The 19,573-nt window shown below is 36.7% G+C and overlaps 1 protein-coding gene across 1 annotated transcript in view; it reads left to right on the top strand.

The window, feature by feature from the left end:
• Nucleotides 1-19,573, top strand: part of DNAH5 (dynein axonemal heavy chain 5) — a 135,694-nt gene that overhangs the window by 65,272 nt on the left and 50,849 nt on the right. The window contains 10 exon segments of the mRNA XM_059836066.1: nt 1,804-1,957; nt 3,618-3,764; nt 5,552-5,793; nt 10,799-10,975; nt 11,470-11,674; nt 12,173-12,315; nt 13,076-13,210; nt 15,959-16,081; nt 17,145-17,358; nt 17,992-18,215. Coding sequence (XP_059692049.1) covers nt 1,804-1,957; nt 3,618-3,764; nt 5,552-5,793; nt 10,799-10,975; nt 11,470-11,674; nt 12,173-12,315; nt 13,076-13,210; nt 15,959-16,081; nt 17,145-17,358; nt 17,992-18,215 — 1,764 coding nt within the window.

Raw genomic sequence — 19,573 nt, 5'->3', positions numbered from 1 at the left:
AGACTGGTGCCCAGCCAGTCTCTGAGCAATGGCTACTTTGGAGAAACTTCCCCCCAGTTTTATTGCTGCGCATGCCGTTATATGGTATGGAAAATCCCTTTGGTCAGTTGGAGTCAGCTGTCCCAGTTGTGTTCCCTCCCAACCTCTTGCCCACCCCCAGCCTACTCGCTGACGGGGCAGTGTGAGAAACAGTTCGGCAATAGCCAAAACACTGGTGTGTTATCAACACTGATCTCAAATCTAAAACATATGGGCTACTATGAAGAAAATTAACTCCATCCCAGCCAGACCCAGTACATATGTACAACTGTTAACAGAGGATCTTTTGAGAACATATCAAGTCTGCTTGTGAACATACTTCTTTTTCGATGAGGGGAATATCTAGTCTACAAGCTTATTACAGAATCCACGAGTGTTAGAAATTGTTACAAAAAGATAAGTCTCCACTGACAGCATTAGATTAGGGTGAAGGAACAGGTAACATGACCATCTTGTTTTATGTGAAGAAAGAAATCAGTTCAGGTAAGTTCTGTCGGTGCATCATTAGATTTTGGATATATTACTGTATATATGTGGACTCTGGAAACAAGTCAGAAGGCTATATTCTATACTGGGAAGAAAGGCAGCTTGACTGGTTTGGTGTCAACTGTGAGAGCTGTTAAGATGTTAATGATAACAGAATTTTATTGTGTCTCCATGAAAATGGTGCATCTGATGTCTTCATTGTGCTTTGCAAATTCCATTGCTTCAACAGTGGTGTTCTTCACAGTGGTGAGGAGTCGGTGGCAGCATATGCTTCATGGTTGCTGTTGATGAATTCATCTTGTGGTGTCTTCTGTTCTTGGCTTCCTTGGAGAGTGAGATAAATAAGTTGAACTGACATAAGCTTTGTTATGCGAGTAATACAGCAAGTGGTAGTGCCAGTTCCATGGTTCTAACTGACTATGTGACAGTAATTGTAAAAGCTGAGCTTTATCAGTAAAAAGTTAGTCCTCTTTTTACTGATATTATTTTCTGAGATTTTTGTGGAACATAATTTAAAACCAGAAATTATACTTGAATTAAAATATAATTGTTATTTTGAGAGCTTCACTTTTATAACATGATCCTGAGTTTTTCAGAAATTTTTTTGACTGTCAACAATGTATAGTGTGCTATGAATCCTTAAGAAATAGTTCTAGCTTTTCTCTATGGGCTAAAAATTTTCTTGTTCACTTCCAGGTGAGTCACTTTCGCAAGCAACAGCAATACCATTATAGTGAGATAACTTCTTTAAGCTTGGAACTAGTAAAAAGTAGTAAACAATCTTACGATATTTGACTCTGAAACATCGTGTCTTTTTTTAGATGATATTAAGGAGTTACTCAATGGTCTGTCTGTACACTCTAGAAATATTTAGTAAAATGTTTTACAGAAAAACTTTTGGCTATTTTAAGCATTTAGAAACACAAGTCATTATCATCATGAAAAGGCAACTGTCCTGAGAGGCAAGTGAAAACACTGTGTGGCTATGAAAGACATTGCTAGCAAGAGTGTTTCTAAAATTCTTGGCTTTTCCTTAAAATGATGTTTTAAGCCTAAGAAGAGAAAAAAAAAAAAAAAGGTTTATCTTCTTTTATTTTTCTGAATACATACTTGAATACCAAATATCCCTTCTTTTTCCAGTTTTTTATGTACAAAAAACCTTTACAAAGAGTGTAGTCTTCTGCTGAAGATAGATATTTTTTATTTTTCTTTTTTAAAGCATCAAAATATCTTGTGCACTAAAACAGTAGTAATTTGGTTTTCTGTCGCTATCTATAGGTGGAGGAAGCTGGACTTGTTTGTCATCCTCCTTGGAAACTGAAAGTCATCCAACTTTTTGAAACCCAGAGAGTAAGGCATGGATTGATGACACTAGGACCTAGTGGTGCAGGAAAAACTGCTTGCATCCACACTTTGATGAAAGCCATGACAGGTATGTGAGTATTTATATTGTAAACTGTTATTAAACTGTTGAATTGTAAACTTTAAACCACATTGTTTCTTCATAGAAAGCCTCAATTACTTCAGTGTGAGAATAAATCACTGGAAGAATCAGTTTGTGTGTTGTGAGACTAATTATTGTGGTAGTATCATTTAAAAGCTTAGAAATGTCTGACATTCAAAGTCATATACTATAATACCCTATTTTCCATATTATGATACTTATATCAGAAGTTCTTAGTCTAGAAGCATCGAGAAAGAGGAGTACTATCTGGGTAGACAGCTCAGACAAGTGATTAAAGCATCTCCCAGGTTTGGCTGAGGTAATGCTGAAACCTTCCCCTAATCATAAGTATTTAGTCCTTTTTGAACACAGTTCACAAGACAGGGTCTTTATCTGCAGTATAAAATAACTACTTCTATTATTTCTTGCTGCTAGGAGATAATTCCTGGTTTAGGCAGTGACAAAGTCTTCAAGGGTATTCATTTTGTGTCCTGCCTGGATGCTTGACAAGTGTGTGTTTTTGTCCGCTGTATTTCTAAACAAAAATGTTAGTGGAAGAACTTCTGTTTGATCTTATTAAACTAAAAGCTTATAGCTGGGGGAGAAAAAACATCTCTTCTGAGGTAAGCTTGTGTTATTGCATTTCATAGGCTTCGGTAGGCTGCTTATACAATTTTCCAGAAATTGACAGTTTCTGTAAAAAATGGTTCAGCCAGTCTCTCATCCATGCAGTACCTTAGTGTGCTTGAGAAACACGGTAGTCTCTACACTGCAGTGTAAATGACCGTTCCATTCAGGAAAAAAAGCAAAAAGAACAGATAGTTGCATTATACTATTTTCCTATATATCTGTAGCACTGAGATGTAAACTACTACCAAGATAAAGCTGTCACAATACTTTTTTCAAGCTGATCTTCTGGCATAACCTTATGAAGTGTAAAACTATGTGATTTGCCAGGCTTCTATCTTACATGTTTGTGAACTCTGATTATAATTAAGATAAGCCATTTTTTTAGCTCTTTCTTTCAGCATCTTATTACTAGCTCCTGATTAAATTTTAATATTGGCTTTTCTAAAGATGTCTGGCATAGGAGTTTTTAAACTGTTGTTAGTGAGGAAAATAGAAAGGTTATATGATCATGGTGTGGCTAGATACAATTTAGCTGCCTAAGAGACTTCACAGGGATATGCCAATGTCTTATACTTTGCTTATTCCAAGGTGTATGTAAGTGCACAACAGGGAAAACCAAAAATCAATCAATCACGTGGAGCATCTTTCTGGTATTTAGTCATTCAGTTTTAAAAAAATGCATCCAAACCAAAGGCTTTAAAGCTCTATTGTTTGATTAGCCTTCAAAATATTAAACTAAACCTTGAATAAATTTCATCTTGCTGCTTTTCTGTTCCTGATGAATCTATGAAATGTGAATTGTACTTTCAAAAGTTTCAGAACTGTGTTCTACTTCAAATTTTGATGGCTCCAATTAACAAATATTTGCAAGAGATAAGTTTTCCAAGTAAATACACAACTTTTTATAATGGTGAATGTGTATTAAGCCATACATTTGGGTGTAATGATTTTGAATTTCTCAAAGTTGTCTGACTGTTGAAAAGAAATACCAAAACTGACTGATGATCTGCCTTCATAGATTGTGGACAGCCACATCGTGAAATGAGAATGAATCCTAAAGCTATAACTGCTTCGCAAATGTTTGGTCGTCTCGATGTGGCAACAAATGATTGGACAGATGGAATATTTTCAACACTCTGGAGAAAAACTTTAAGAGCCAAGAAAGGTATAATGAAAAACAATTTCCTCCAAAACAAAACAAGCTGCAGGGCATCTTTCTAAAGCACATTAGCAGACCTTTTTTTTTTTTTTTACTTATATGGAAGCATTGGAATATTGCTGCAAGAACTTCTGTCTATTGTATGGTTTGTTCTAAATGCTTTGCGTTCAAACTGTGTAGTGTAGCAAATACTGTTTCACTGAATTTGCTGATCCTCCTCTTTCAAACAATAGGCTCTTGCATGGAAGAAAAGTGGAAGGTAAGAGTCAGCTCCCCCAACACTGGTATATTATAAAAAATTTTGGTGCTGTCAGGATTTCTACCTGGCATCCAGCTGCCATACTAGGAAGGGTGTGAATCTGCTTTGTGTCATACCTGCTAGCCCTGCACATACCATAGTCCATCTCAAATGGCACTAGATAATTCTATTTAGTAAACCAATTTCTCCCTAAAATAATGCTGGCATATATTCTTAGACAGCTATATTAACTAAAGGAGAGGCCTTGGTGGTTTGATGCTACATGGATTATTCCTTGTTTTGTCTGAATAATAGTATGTGACCTTATCATTGGGACTTAAGGACTAAAGGGAAAAAAAAAAGAGAAAATCCTAACATTTTGTTGCACTGTCAATTTTCATGCAAAAATTCTTAGTCTTCAAGGATACAAACAGCAAAGGCTTTTGGATTTAATTTGTTGATTTTGTTTCAGATCTAGAAATGTAGCACCCTTGAGAATGTAGCATAGCATTAACTGTTGATTTTTCTGTTTTTTCCCTCAGCGTGAACTGTAGATTAGCATACTCACATGACTTCCTCAGATTTACTGTTTGCAACACTTCTGTAATGTCTCTCTATGAAGTAAACTCCAGACCATCTCATGCCTGAGATGCTTGCACTGTAGTTGTGAAAAGCCTCTAAATATAAAACTATTTGCCTCAGAGGTCAGAAACTTTCTCATTCGGAACCTTCTTGGTTCATACCTAGCAACGCACCAAGCCACCTAGGCCTAGATAGTAAGCACTCACTCTGAAGGCGTATGAGAGTGGGACCATCTCTAACTGAAGGGCTATCTAGCAATGCACAGCAGAGCTGCTGCTCCCCAAGGGATGGGGAGTCATAAGCTGAGGGGGAATCCCTTTCCAGCCAGGCCCTGTTGCTCAGTACCCAAGTAAGTTGAGCTTGACAGACCTAGACCCTCCTAGGAAACAGAGACAGACTTTAAGATACATTTCTGTTACTAAATGGAAAGAGCTGGAAAAACTTCAAAGGGAGCTGGATCAAGTTTACAAGTAGGAGAATGAACAACAAGAATCTTCCTCTGATGGACCTCTTTTTTACTTATGAAAGTGAGCATGCTATTTGAGAGAGTGATGTTTCAAGTGCTTCTTTAATTTAACCTCAAACATTTACACAAACTCTTTGGAAACAAATGGTGGTTTTAAATAGATTTATAGTTTCTGGCTTCTTTATGTTGTTTTATGTAAGTTGAAATTAACCTAATTTATTACTGCATTGAAGACTGGATCCATAAAACTGTTTCAGACTTACGAACTGATGACTTATGCTGATGATATATACTGAGCAATGGATAATTATTATCAACAGGTGATGAAATGAAGTACTTAATTGTAATTGAGTGATGGGCATGGTAATTGTATTAAAAGCTGAGATTCTAGCTGTGTGTGTGAATTCAGAATTAGTTCAAAATTTGTTTGCAGAGAGAAGAAACTGGTCCTTGAAAGAAACTAGAACTTCCTTCATAGGTGTTTTTATCTGCTATTTTGGATTATAGGTGACCACATCTGGATAGTTCTTGATGGTCCAGTTGATGCTATTTGGATTGAGAACCTTAATTCTGTCCTGGATGATAATAGAACTCTAACACTAGCAAATGGAGATCGGATACCTATGGCACCAAATTGCAAAATAGTCTTTGAACCTCATAATATTGATAATGCTTCTCCAGCAACAGTTTCAAGGAATGGGATGGTATTCATGAGCTCATCAGTTCTTAACTGGAGCCCTATCCTTGAGGTACAATAGCTAAGTGATTGTTTATTGAAAGTTCTACTGGTTACTTATTCAACACTTCACTGTTGTTACTTTAGGACCTAATTTTGTGACTTTTGCTATGAAATAGCTTTTACACTGTATAAACGTACAGGTCAATATTTAATATAGCAGTGTTTCTGGTAGTTTATACAAAGGTGAATAATGTATTTTTTTTCGGGAACATAGTCAACATATTACACGTTTAAAAACATGGCTATTTCACTTTGGGACAAATTTGCAATTCAAGGTATTTTATACAATTGAAGAACAACTCAGTTGTTAAAATACCAACTACATGGCAGCCCCTAGTATGACTTCAGACCAAGGAAGAAGAAAGAGTAAACAGGTTGATTCAGGAATCTAGAAATCCTCAAGAAAATATAAGTTCTCTTGATATTTCTTAAAATTAATTGCAGTTGGTATTTAGAACCAGAAATAAAGTCAATGCAGCATCAAAGTATGTAATTTTAAAAATGATGTTCTTACTTGGTTAAGTTCTCTGTTAATGTTTCTAGAAGCAAAGTGTCTGAAGAGCCACACAGTGGTTACTCTCTCTCTGGCCTGGAGTGAATCAGTTAGAAAAACAGAACATGTTATAGGTGTATTTTGGAGGGAAGAACAGCATATCACGTATTCAAATTTCAAAGTGATATATAAAGTGAGTTTTTCTTGTATATGTCATCTTCCATTTTCCAAAACCCAGAAAAAAAAAAATCCTTATCTTGGCTGAATGCTGATGATATATTGAATGATACATTTAGAGACTTGAGCATACTATGTTTTTTTTAATGTAGCAAATATCTTGGTAAAGATGAAATATAAGAGTTCCCAAGAATCTACCTAATGTTCTGTAGTAATATCTTTCAACAAAACTTTCAGCATTTAATTCCAGTTTTCTTGCCTTTTAAGAAAACAATAGAGACAATAACAGTTAAAAAAAGTTTCTGATTTTTTTTTTTTTTAATTCTTAAGCCCTATATTGGCTTAGAAATTTATTGGTGACGAAGACTCCTCAGGATTAACGCTTTTTAAAAATTTAAATTAAAAGAAATATTCATTTATGTTCTCTTTATTTTTTCTTGTCTAGTCAGTCTTACTGAGAATATTTTGTTGACGTTATTTTGCTTTGATGAAACATGGACTGTCTCATGAGTATCACAAATTAAAACTTTCTTCCTTGTGGCCAAGACACTTATTCTTGTGATCATAGAGAGAATTACTTTATTACCTTCTCCAGAAAACCATGTTAATATACCTTTCTTCTGTATAATCCCAAATTAGCATTCCTTTATATGGGCTTTAAACTTTAATTTTAAGCTAGGAATAATTTAGTCTTCCTTTTCATGAAATTAGAACATCATCCAGGCCCTTGTAGCATATTTACCCCCCTGTTTGCAGACTCAAAAGAACAAAACTTCACAGGTTACTATGAGCTGACAGAGTGAATTTTACTGTCCTCCTTTCTAGAAAGTATCACATTAACAAGTTTTTTTTAATAGTTTTTAAAATTAATGTTTCACAATCTCATTCACTCATTTCATTTGTCAAATCAAATAGAGTACCCGTGAAAAATACAACTAATGCTCATGTATACAGTGTTTCTTAACTAGCCAGATGAAAATACAGTTGTCTTATTAACTTTCAGATGTTAATAGTTGAGGAAGCCTTCTGTAATGATTACTCTGTATTATTCTCGGATTTCTTACTGTTTTAACCCATAAAGCTTCTCATACTTGTAAGTCTCATATAGCTTGCTTGTTTATAACCAGATTCCTTGTCCATAAATCCCTGATTTGTCTGGCAATGGAGAAGTTGACGTGCCACAGGGCATCGTCTGTGGCACTGCCTAGAACAGCTGTCCTTAGCGTATTACAGGTTTCAGCACAGACGTAAATCAAGAGAGAGACAGTACACTGCTGTGCAAGCCCTGAGTGGCAGGCAGTGCCTGGTGCCTCTTGCTGGGGCTGGAGACAGTGGAACCCCCTGGGGGAAGTGTGCCCAGGGCATGAAGTTATCAGGGGAAGGGGTGAGAAGACTTGTGTGCCTTCAGGGAAGATAAACAGATCAGCAGGATCTTTGCAGAGATGCTGCAGACTCAAGAACCCTAGCCATGTAATGGAAAGAAGAGTGGGAGACTGCATTCAAAGCTTTGGTGAACAGGAACTCCCAAGATGAGGAAGGCTGTAAACTTGTGATTTCTGGCAACAGAAGTGAGGTTTCTTTTCTACCTGCAGATCTGAAACAGCAGGTGAGGTATAATGCCCTGAGAATAGTTGAGGAGCAACAAGATCCACTAGGGGAGGCATCAGAACCCAGCTTAACCTTAAACAATTAAGAGAAAAGGAGTGTGATTGTCATCAGAGACTCCCTCCTGTGATGGAGGCAGTCACGTGCTGTGACTTGTAGCCTATGGAGGTTTGCTGCCTGTGAGGGACTAAGGGGTGCTGCAGAGGGTTGTTAACATATTTCTCTAGTAGTGCCTAGAGCCTTTCCCTTTTAGAATGATATTAAATCATATGGAGCTGGCTGTTCAATCACAGCTACTTAGCAACACTTGAGAATCATCACTAATTCATCTGATAGGTTTCTTTGCCAAGTCCAAAATGTTTGCATTCTTAATAGGAAGAAAAAAGTGTTTAATAAATTTCCTAAAAATTTGGCTGTTATTGAAGTTTTACCAATGCAAATACATGCAGTGAACACGAGTGCATTATGTATATTACTTCAAGGCTTTTTTTTCTTAAACTAATGTGGATGCTTGGGAAAAGTGTAAGTGTCAATTATGCATATAGGACAGTGGCTCCCATGAGATTCCACTTGTGTTGTTCCTTTCTGTACTTACAGCACTTCATAGGGCCTACTGATGTTAGGTTCTCACTGCTCTGCCTCCTTGCGTTGGTTAATTTTCAGACGACAACTTCTTCAACTTTTAAATTAAGCTATAGATTCAGCTGCAAAGACAGCAAAAACAAAGAAAAGCGTTTTATTTTGCCTTATCAGTCATGATTTACCTCCTCAACTTTAAAGTGATATGCAGACTAAATTTAGTTGTGTTGAAGTAAGTGTTGCATGAAAACAGTTTCACTTAATCCATGACCTTATGCTTTTAATTTATTTTGGTGGTAGCAACAGTGAAAAGGAAAACAAAACATGCTGGTGTGTTGTTTTTGCTTTTGGATAACACAAAACAAATAATTATGTTCATTTTAGCCATGAAACAACCCTTCCTACCTCCCTTCTCCCCGCCACCCCGCAATAATTTCCTATAAAATTGCAACCTATAGTTATTTCTCATTTGAGCCAATAGCATTTATTTGGTTTTTTGTTTGGTTTGGTTTTACTTCATAAATAAAATATCTTGATGGCTCTTTCAGTACACCTCCCTTCAAATCTATTTTGTAGTGCAATATACTACATATTCTAGAAGATCAGGGTAGATGTTAATCTCGCATTGTTCACTAGAAAATTTCCTTACTTTTGTAATAGAATTAAACGGAGTTTTCATTCTTTAGTTCCTAATTCTCAGGTGCTGAATGAAACATAGTATTTGTTGATATTTCAGAAGAACTTTGAAAAAGAATTAAAAAGAAATACAAATAGCTCAGGAAGTTGTTTTATATATTTATATTTCAAATCCTTACAATTTATAAACAACTAAATGTAGCAGCCTATGGGGATGCAATATCATGACATAAGCATTTTCCAAATTCAGTGAAGTAGATCTGAAACTTTCCGTATTGTTCTTGTCTAACGTGCTTCTTAAGCAGCTTTTGTGAAGTGATCAAAGGTGTTTGATCCATTACTCATCAACCTCCTTCAAAGCAAAAACATTTTACCAACTTTTCGACTTACCCATAATATTTTCTGAACAGCTGGTGAAGTTCCAGATACCTATTTTAAGTAGTTCTGCCATTTAATCTTTAGCACTTTGTTTTCCACTATCTGTTTCTAGAAACTCTGTTTCCAGAGTTTATTTACTTTGGGCAGTAAAAGATAGAGTTTCAAAAGATTATGAAGCTAAAAGTGTAGAAAAGGATCACAGAAGCACAAAATAGTTGAGGCTGGAAGGGACCTCTGGAGATCGTGTAGTTGAATGCACCTCACTCAAAGCATAGTCAACTATAGTAGGTTGCTCAGGACTCTGTCCTATTGAGTTTTGAGACGGAGACTCCAGAAGCTCACTGAGAAGCCTGTTCCACTGTTTGACCACTGTCACAACAACAAGAAGTATTTTCTTATGTTTAAAAGAATTTATTTGATTTCAATTTGTGCCAAATTTTAGTTTGAGTTTTGGGGAAGAATCTGCAAGTGTTTTTGCTGATGAGTGTATTTTATGTAGGAAATAAGTTCATGGGAAGTAAATGAGAAGCAGTCTGCCACACAGATGAGAAAGCTTCTGGGTAGCTCAAAGAAGCAGGTTACTGCTTTGAGCTAAAGGCATCAAAAAACAAATCCTGTTCTATGATCTCGAGAAAAAGGTAATTTTAATTAGGTTTTGTTTATCCAGCATTACAGATACTGAGATGCTCAATAAAAATACTACACACACCAGCAGACATCCCCTCCTGAAATCCTAATTTTTTTTCTGCAACTGCCAGATGTTTCTGGGATACCCTGTATCACTGCTAGAAACTGATGTTGTGCAGAATAAATAAAACTTGTTTTCTGTACATATGATATTGTTGTTGTATAGCTTAAACAGCCATTGTGATTAAAAAACATTTGAAAAGGATTATTTTTGTGCTGTTGAAAACGTTAAAGTATTTTTTTTCTTCAATATCCGTGTTTAACATCCGGTAGGAATTATGCATACTTGGGTAAAGTTTGAACTTCTGCTAGCCAAACCCTGCCCAAAAGGCAGGGAATCTGAGCCCCCCAAAAAGAAACCAACTTTCCATGCTTACCAGACGTTTTGAATTACTAGAGTTGAATTTGGTGAGACTTGTATTGGGAACTAAATCTATTTTCTCACCGTGCTTTGTAACAGGGATTTTTGAAAAGACGTTCCTTCCAAGAAGCTGAAATTCTGCGTCGGCTGTATTCTTCATCATTCCCAGACTTACACCGCTTCAGCATTCAGTCTCTGCAGTGCAAGACTGAGATGTTGGAAGCCTTTGTGATTATGCAGAGCATTAATATGCTGCAGGGCCTTATCCCACCTAAGGTAAAGTAGTGTGGATTTTTTTATATTTAGTTAGTCTAATGGAGATAATTTTAAATCATGAGGTTATGTAGAGAGGAGATTCTTTGATGAATTGGAATATAAATGAAAATGCCGGTTAGTAAGGAATGCTTTCTTTTTCTTTAGAAAATAATAGCTAGGATATGCCATGTCACACATTTGGATTTGATGTTAAGCACTGACATAAAGCATGCATCAGGCAGCAGTTTTTCTTCAGGTTTTTTTTTTTGGGTGGATTGTTATCGGATTATCAACTAGAACCTAAACAGATCAAATGCTGTAATGGGTGATTAAAAGTGATATTTAGAGGGTGCTTTTCTATATTTTGTGGCCTACTTTATATTGATTCAGTCTGTACATTGATGAAGATGTCAGTAAATTTAAACATGACGGAAGGCTTTTAACCTGATGTTACTAATGATTATCAAGTAGAATCTTTAGGCTATTGAAAATAAAAACGCAACTCTATCCTTCAGGAGCAAGGAGGGGAATTGACTCCAAAATACTTGGAAAGGCTGTATATCTTCTCTCTTATGTGGAGTGTAGGAGCATTACTAGAACTGGAAGACAGACGCAAAATGGAGCACTGGCTTCGAAACCATGCAACAATAAAACTTGATCTTCCCTGCATCCCAGAAGGCAGTGAAGATACCATGTTTGATTATTATGTGGCAACTGATGGTTAGTAACCCAGCTGGGTGGTATGGGGTAAAACTTAAAAGTAATTTTAAAATCATGCTTCTTTCAGAGAATTAATTCTGAAGGTTTTTTTAGCTTACCTTCTTTTGTGTTCCTTAGCAAGTTTTGTTTTACAGCTACTCTTTACTGGTGATGTTGTATAAAGCTTTTTCCCTGTTTCCTGTGAGAAATCAGAATGTGTATATACTGCTACAGAAAGCTGCATGGACTTTCTGTGAATTGTCCAGTGAATTGTCAAGTCAACAAAAATAGACAAGCCCTGTCCTTGTCATAATTTATATAGGAAAGAGGAGTAAGCCTCTTAGATCCAACTTGAGAGATTCTATGATTATATAATACTGTAATTTTGGTTTGAATTTACAGAGTGGGATTGCTGTATGTAAGATAGAGGCACTGACAGACGAGTCAACTCAATGGAAAATAAAAGAAGTGATGATGCCTTGTATTTCTAAAACATTAACTTCAGTTCTTTCTTATTAGGTAACTGGATACACTGGAATACACGTGTTGAAGCGTATGTATATCCCAGTAGCAGCACTCCAGAGTATGGCTCCATTCTCGTGCCTAACATTGACAATGTGAGAATGGATTTCCTTATAGAAACCATCGCAAAACAGGGCAAGGTACTTTTTCTGTATTTCACATCTAAATAGTACTAACAGTACCCATGATAAAGTTTTTGAATTAGAAGTGAAGTATTGTATTATTGGAAAGAAAGAATTTCATTTTTTTAATATAAAATGGTGATTCCAGGAGCTATGTTCATGTAAATATGCTTGAACTCTTGAATACTCACTGCTTCCAGACTTTTTTGTCTTCCCCTCACCCATCCTTTCTGCAGTGGAAATAACTGTAATTACAACTGAGATCAGGTCAGAACAGAAGCAATTGTTTCATGTAGCTGTTGGAGATGGGGCAGCACACAGGGCAACAGAGTGCCAGACTCTGCTGATATGAACTCTGCCCACATGGGGAAGTTACAGAGTTTATGTACCTTTAGGTTATGCAACCCATTCTTCACCAAAACTGTGTCAGATAAGCAGGATATGGTAAATAACAATAGCAATTGAAATCTTTGAGATACTGAGGCTCTAGAGGTAACGTCCTTTTTCAAATAATCAACTCCATTTACAAATAATTCATTCCTTTGTTAGTTAAGTCATGCTGGCTGACGTGACCTTTAACTGCAAATATTTTTAACTTGTGAGGCCTGCAAAAGTCTATGAGACAAACTATTTTGCTTCCACATGTCCCTTGTTGAGAGTTCACTTTACATAACTTTTCTAGTTTCATTTCTCTTTAAAAGCTAAATGGGATTGCTGAGGCTTTGCCAAGACACTCAGCTCTGGTGTTTCGTCTTATTTCAATGTTGTCTTTGTCTAGGCTGTCCTACTAATTGGTGAGCAAGGAACTGCAAAGACTGTTATCATCAAAGGTTTTATGTCAAAATATAACCCTGAAAGCCACATGGCTAAGAGTTTGAATTTTTCATCTGCAACTACTCCATTAATTTTCCAGGTATAGTAGTCATTCACTTTCTAATACAAAATGATTGGATTCAGAGATTGTTTTGAGAATTTGCTTGGAGGATGCTTCTGAAAGTGGTTTATTTAATTGAAAATGAGTATAGAAACAAAAAAGCACCTGCTCAAATGGACTAAGTGTCCTAACACATGATTTTAAAGACTTCTGTAAAAACCATGTTCCCTTCAACTTCTTCGGTAGTTATTGAGCTCTTCTTGAACTATTATTATACCATGCATATTATTTGCTTCATCACATTTAATGTTTTTATGTCAAAAGTATCAGTTCTTACTAATTGGGTAGAGCTGTCAGTGATTTCCCTCAGATTTCACCAAAAGCCATGTGTAAAATAAGTGCTATCCACAACAATCTGTCATAAAAATTGTGCTGTCTGCATTTTAAATTTCAATAAATTACTCATTAAAAAAGTAACACATTCAGTGCAGCTGCTCTAAATAGGACTATGAATACTTAAATCCTGAACTATACTGCCTGTCCAAATTTATACTGGACTATTTTGAATTATTTCAAGTTTCTTTAACCTACTGGCAATATATGGGAAATATTTTTAATGTGGTTTGGCGTGCCAAGCCGAAGCACTGTCTGTGCTTGTGATGGGTTGACCCTGGCTGGACACCAGGTGCCCACCAAAGCCACCCTATCACTCCCCTGCCTCAGCTGGACAGGGGAGAGAAAATATAACAAAAGGCTCATGGGTCGAGATAATGACAAGGAGAGATCACTCACTATTACCGTCATGGGCAAAACAGACTTGACTTGGGGAAATTAGTTTAATTTATTACCAAACAAAATCAGAGTAGGATAATGAGAAATAAAACCAAATCTTAAAAAAACACCTTCCCCCACCCCTCCCTTCTTCCCTGACTCAACTTCAGTCCCAATTTTCTCTACCTCCTCCCCCCAGGCAGCGCAGGGGGGCAGGGAGTGGGGGTTGTGGTCAGTTCATCACACATTGTTTCTGCTGCTCCTTCCTCCTCACACTCTTCCCCTGCTCCAATGTGGGGTCCCTCCCATGGGACACATTCCTCCATGAAATTCTCCAGTGTGAGTCCTTCCCATGGGCTGCAGTTCTTCACAAACTGCTCCAGCGTGGGTCCTTTCCACAGGGTGCATTCCTTCAGGAACAGACTGCTCCAGTGTGGGTCCCCCCCAGGGTCACAAGTCCTGCCAGCAAACCTGCTCCAGTGTGGGCTCCTCTCTCCATGGGTCCACAGGTCCTGCCAGGAGCCTGCTTCCCATGGGAAGCCTGTGCACAGCCTTCTTCATGCATCCACCTGCTCCAGCATGGGGTCCTCCATGGGCTGCAGGTGGATATCTGCTCCACCATGGGCTGCAGGGGCACAGCCTGCCTCACCAAGGTCTTCACCATGGGCTGCAGGGGAATCTCTGCTCTGGCACCTGGAGCACCTCCTCCCCCTCCTTCTTCGCTGACCTTGGTGACTGCAGAGTTTTTTCTCTCACATATTCTCACTCTTGTCTTTGCTGTCTGCCATTGTGCAGTTGTTTTTTTCCCTTTCTTAAATAAGTTATCACATAGGCACTACCACAGTCACTGATTGGCTCAGCCTTGGCCAGCAGCAGTTCCGTCTTGGAGCTGGCTGGCACTGGCCCTTTCAGATATAGGGGAAGCTTCTAGGAGCTTCTTACAGAAGCCACCCCTGTAGCCCGCCCCGCTACCAAAACCTTGCCACGCAAACCCAATACAGAGCTATAATCGGAAGTGCTGTCTATAAGCTTGATGCATCATCTATCATCTGCCTCTATAGCATGGTAGAAACTATTAACATGTTTAATATACAAGTATATGTAATTTCAGTCTTACTTTCCTTAGTATTTTTCCTTCTATTGATTGGGCTATAGAAACAAAAAGTGGTGTCCATACATCTATTTTTATAAAATAGATGTCAAGTTTATTGATGATAGATGATAGTCTGTTGATGATCAAGACACGTGAAAAAGATGTGCAAGTCTAACAGTCAAGTCTCTGATAACAATCTAGACCAAAGCGTTGTCTGTTACAACACGTGCTTTTAAATTACTCTTTCTAAAACCTTGGTCTAACTGATGCCACTTGTGCAAGAAGACTTTACAGACTACCGTACAGGAGCCTGGGCATCATATAAGAATGCAGATATTTAGATTTGCACTGAAGAATAACTATGCATGGTTAAGTGAGCTTTCACTTGGTATAGAATAAATAATAACTGGACCTTAAGAACAACAGAGCAATGGAAAGATGATGGGAAGTAGTGGTAAGTCTACTATTAAGCGAAGTTGTTTCATCAAGTCTCTTTAAGTATGTGAATTTAATTATCACTGTATGCTTTTATGAAGTACATTGATGTCTGCTGGAAAGGTCTTCAAGAATCACATCTTTCAGATCTGACAGATTATTAGTTTAATCTTTATTGCTACTAATGATCAATTTTGCTGATAAATGAAAAAAATGAAAGAAAAGTTTGAAATGGTTTCAAAATTATGAAACTGTTAGGCACGGTTGTCTATACTGGGCATTTGTTATACCTGATACCAACCTAATGCTGTATAACATGAGATTTCAGACATTCTAGTTGAACTAGTGCAATTACCTCCAGCAGATGTGTTGTCTAAACCTTTCTTAGTAAAATTCTGTGTAACAAAACCATCAATATGTTTAAATGATTGAATCATGTATGAAAGGAAGGGCTCTTTGTAACTATGCTAATAATTGCTTTTCAACAGCATACGATAGAAAGTTATGTGGACAAGCGCATGGGCACAACTTACGGTCCACCTGCAGGCAAAAAGATGACAGTCTTCATTGATGATGTGAATATGCCCATAATAAATGAATGGGGAGATCAGGTCAGTTTGTAAAAGAGGAAAAAAGGAGGCAAAACACATTTTCTTTCTTTACTTGCTACACTGTAAAACTGGCCTTTCTTCTCAGATGGTAAGGGGTAAATTTGATATATAGTGCTTAATTTTTAAACAGTCTCCTTAAAGAACCCATCTAGTTTTATATTGTTACGAATTAATTGAAAATAAATATACTGATTACAAGAAGCTATTCGAGTATTCCTTAAAACATGCCTGTATAATTTTAACAATTTTTTTTACCAACACTCATTTTTAAATTAAAATATAATTTAAAAAAATCGGTTAGAGAAAAACCTTTGGCACACAAATAGTCATAGCAAACTGGCTGTGTGGATGATAATTAAAATACTGTGAATGCTGAGAGGTAAGAAGTGGCTTCCCTGCTTTAGAAAAAATTGAGGTAATCATGTACATCATGCAAGATGGTTCTGAAGTATATTGCTTTGGAAACTAATGTTAGAATTTCTAGACAAGTATAGTTGTATAATGTACTGTGTGTGGGATGTTTTCAACTGGTCAAACAGAAAAGCGGGGAGTTAATTTATGGCTGAGGAAAGGAATCTTGCTTTCTTTTATATGGAAGTAATTCTATGTTTGCAGCTTGAAAAAACATGTTTGTCATTGTTATACATGGAAATTTCATCAGAATATTTGGTAGCAGATGCAACATGTGAAGATGCATTAGCTTGGGCTTGATTAGAACAAACTAGAAATTTTGTGTTAAAAGGGAGAAGTATTTCCAATACAACGGTATTGGAAATCATGCAGCATTCAAGCGAGAATGAATTGAAGTATGAAGGATTAATTCTAAGCTAGGGATTCCCTTCTACTCCCAGGATTTTTGTCCATAGATATTACCAATGAAAAGGACAACCTAAATATGCTTATTCCTAGCAGTGCATTTTTCTCCTGAAGCAAATAAGCAGGGTTTGGGAGAGAAAAATAATGGTGTACTCTTTATTAGGTCTTTCAAGTACACAATTATGTTTTGTGTTTCATTTAGTTGTGTGTATAAAATTCTGTTATATAATACCTGGCTATTTTACAGGTCACTAATGAGATAGTTAGGCAGCTGATGGAACAGAATGGACTGTACAACCTGGAAAAGCCTGGTGAATTTACCAACATTGTGGACATTCAGTTTTTGGCTGCCATGATCCACCCTGGGGGAGGTCGCAATGACATTCCACAGAGGCTCAAGAGACAATTTTCTGTGTTCAACTGTACTCTGCCTTCTAATTCTTCCATTGACAAAATTTTTGGTAAAGGGAAATTAGCTTTGTATCCATTCCATTTTTGAAAGTGGTAGTTGGTTTTTTTTCATCCCTCTATTTACAAACTCTATGATTAAAATTGAGGTTTAATCCCCCTCTGATTTGCTTACCAGCACATTTTCCTTCAGTCATCACTCCCCAATTGCAACTTCATCAGTCTGTAAATTTTTCAGGTCCAGTCACATCTCTGAATCTATTGGTATGCTAAATGTTAGGAGGAATGGCATGAAGGCCATTCCTAGTTTTCGTGGCAATGCTGGAGAGTTGCTAAGGTGCTACTGGTGCTAAGAATGAGTGTCTAATGACTAGACTTTCACAAACAACAGGATTATATTGGTCTCAGAGAAGAGATTAGCTATTCAAAGGCTGTGAAAGCTATTTTGGTAGCCGAACATTTTTAACAGGCAGTTGATTAAAAGCTAAATACCCAGTGAGCTGGTGGCAGAACGATGTTAAGACCAGGTGAATCAAGATTTGAGTAAAGACTGGAAATTAGACTGGAAACAAATTAGAAAAAGTTTTGGGGATTAAAAAAAGAAAAAGAAACTTAAGATCATAGCTCTCGGTGTTGCGTTAGCATGTCTTAGAAAAATCTTTCATTTGGCAATTTTTTTTTTAAAGGTGTAATTGGAGAAGGGCACTATTGTAGTGAGCGGGGATTTTCAGAACATGTGAAGAAAACAGTAGCCAAATTGGTTCCACTGACACGCAGGCTGTGGCAGATTACCAAGCTAAAAATGTTGCCCACACCAGCCAAGTTCCATTATGTCTTCAACCTTCGAGACCTCTCAAGGATTTGGCAAGGAATGCTGAATACTACATCAGAAGTGATCAATGAACCAAGGGTAAATGCAGCACATCAGTGGCTTTGTTATAATTAGTATATAATTAGTGAAGCAAAGAGGATGAAGAATCTAACTTCTTGGCATTTGAATTTGCTTTAGAAAAATATCCTTTCCGATCAAAAATGTTTTTCAGTGTTTTTTTGAGGAAAAGATGTTTTAGTCTAGCTTTTACAGTGCCAACTGAAAGGATAACTTTGTTTTGTTTTGTAACTATATCAAAAAACGCTTCTTTTGACAGAAGAGGGTTTGCTTCTACCTACTTGTTCTACTACTGACAAATGCTACTTTGTTTGAAAGAAGTGAGCAAAGAAAATCGTGAGAAGCAATGAACTTACTTTAACCCAATGAAAATGCGTATATATTGATTAAAAAAATAAACAGTTCCCCTCTCTGCACTAGTGTCTTTCGCTCACTGCCTAATATCTGCCTAACAAATGATTTCTGGCTTACGGCTTAAAAGGAAGCGGTAGTAATGAATCATAGTGATATTTTTTTTTTCCATAATCCAGCTTTCTTTCAGAAAAGCTCAATACTTCATGCATCTTTTTTCCTTTAGTTATTTTAAGGAAAAGTCATTTAGTGTTTTGAGCACTGAAACACGAAGTGCTGGAAAAACAATGTTTATGGTAATTATGGAAAACTTATACATTTGGGTTATATAATCACTTCATGTTTAATGTATTTCCCTACTTGTTGAATAAGCTCATGAATTTTACTACATGTAAAATTTAAATTTTAGAATTGATTTTAGCTGCTGAAGCTGAAAATATACAGCACTAAGATGATCATAAGTATATATATTCTCAATATCTTTTGAGGTATAACAAACAGTTGCTCAACATCTGATTGTATAAATTTACATATTAGTTCAGAGACTTGACATAGTAAGTGTTATTTGTACAAAGTGTTGTAGGCTCAAACAAGAGGTCTTAAGGGAGTACTTGTAATTTTTTCTGCTACTGTGTAGTAATAGTGTAGGATTAAAACCAGTGCTGCTAGGATTAAGAACCTGGCAGGTTTTTCTTCTCCATCCTATGACCAAACTGAAGGACTTTAAAGGTATATTGAATTTCGAGAAGGAATAATATAAACACTTCTATATTTTTTTTTTTTCTCTAAGTACTTTGGATTTGGTATTGAGGGTGACATCTGTCTTTGGCATCAAATTATATGTGCCGTGATGCTATTATTTCCACCCACCTTCTACTAACTGACCAGTTAAAAAAGTGGTTTATCAGTGCATAAACTTATGTTAACAGGTATGGCTATAGTTTGAGGCCTGGGGAAATAAAATCTTAATTCTGTAAATATGGTCCGGTTTGGAATGCTAGATTAAGGCTTCTTGCACAGTTAACTGA

This window comes from Gavia stellata, chromosome 3 (assembly GCF_030936135.1).
Source record: "Gavia stellata isolate bGavSte3 chromosome 3, bGavSte3.hap2, whole genome shotgun sequence".
NCBI lineage: Eukaryota > Metazoa > Chordata > Aves > Gaviiformes > Gaviidae > Gavia > Gavia stellata.
The sequence above is the reverse complement of the archived record's forward strand: the minus strand, read 5'-3'. Positions and strand labels throughout refer to the sequence as shown.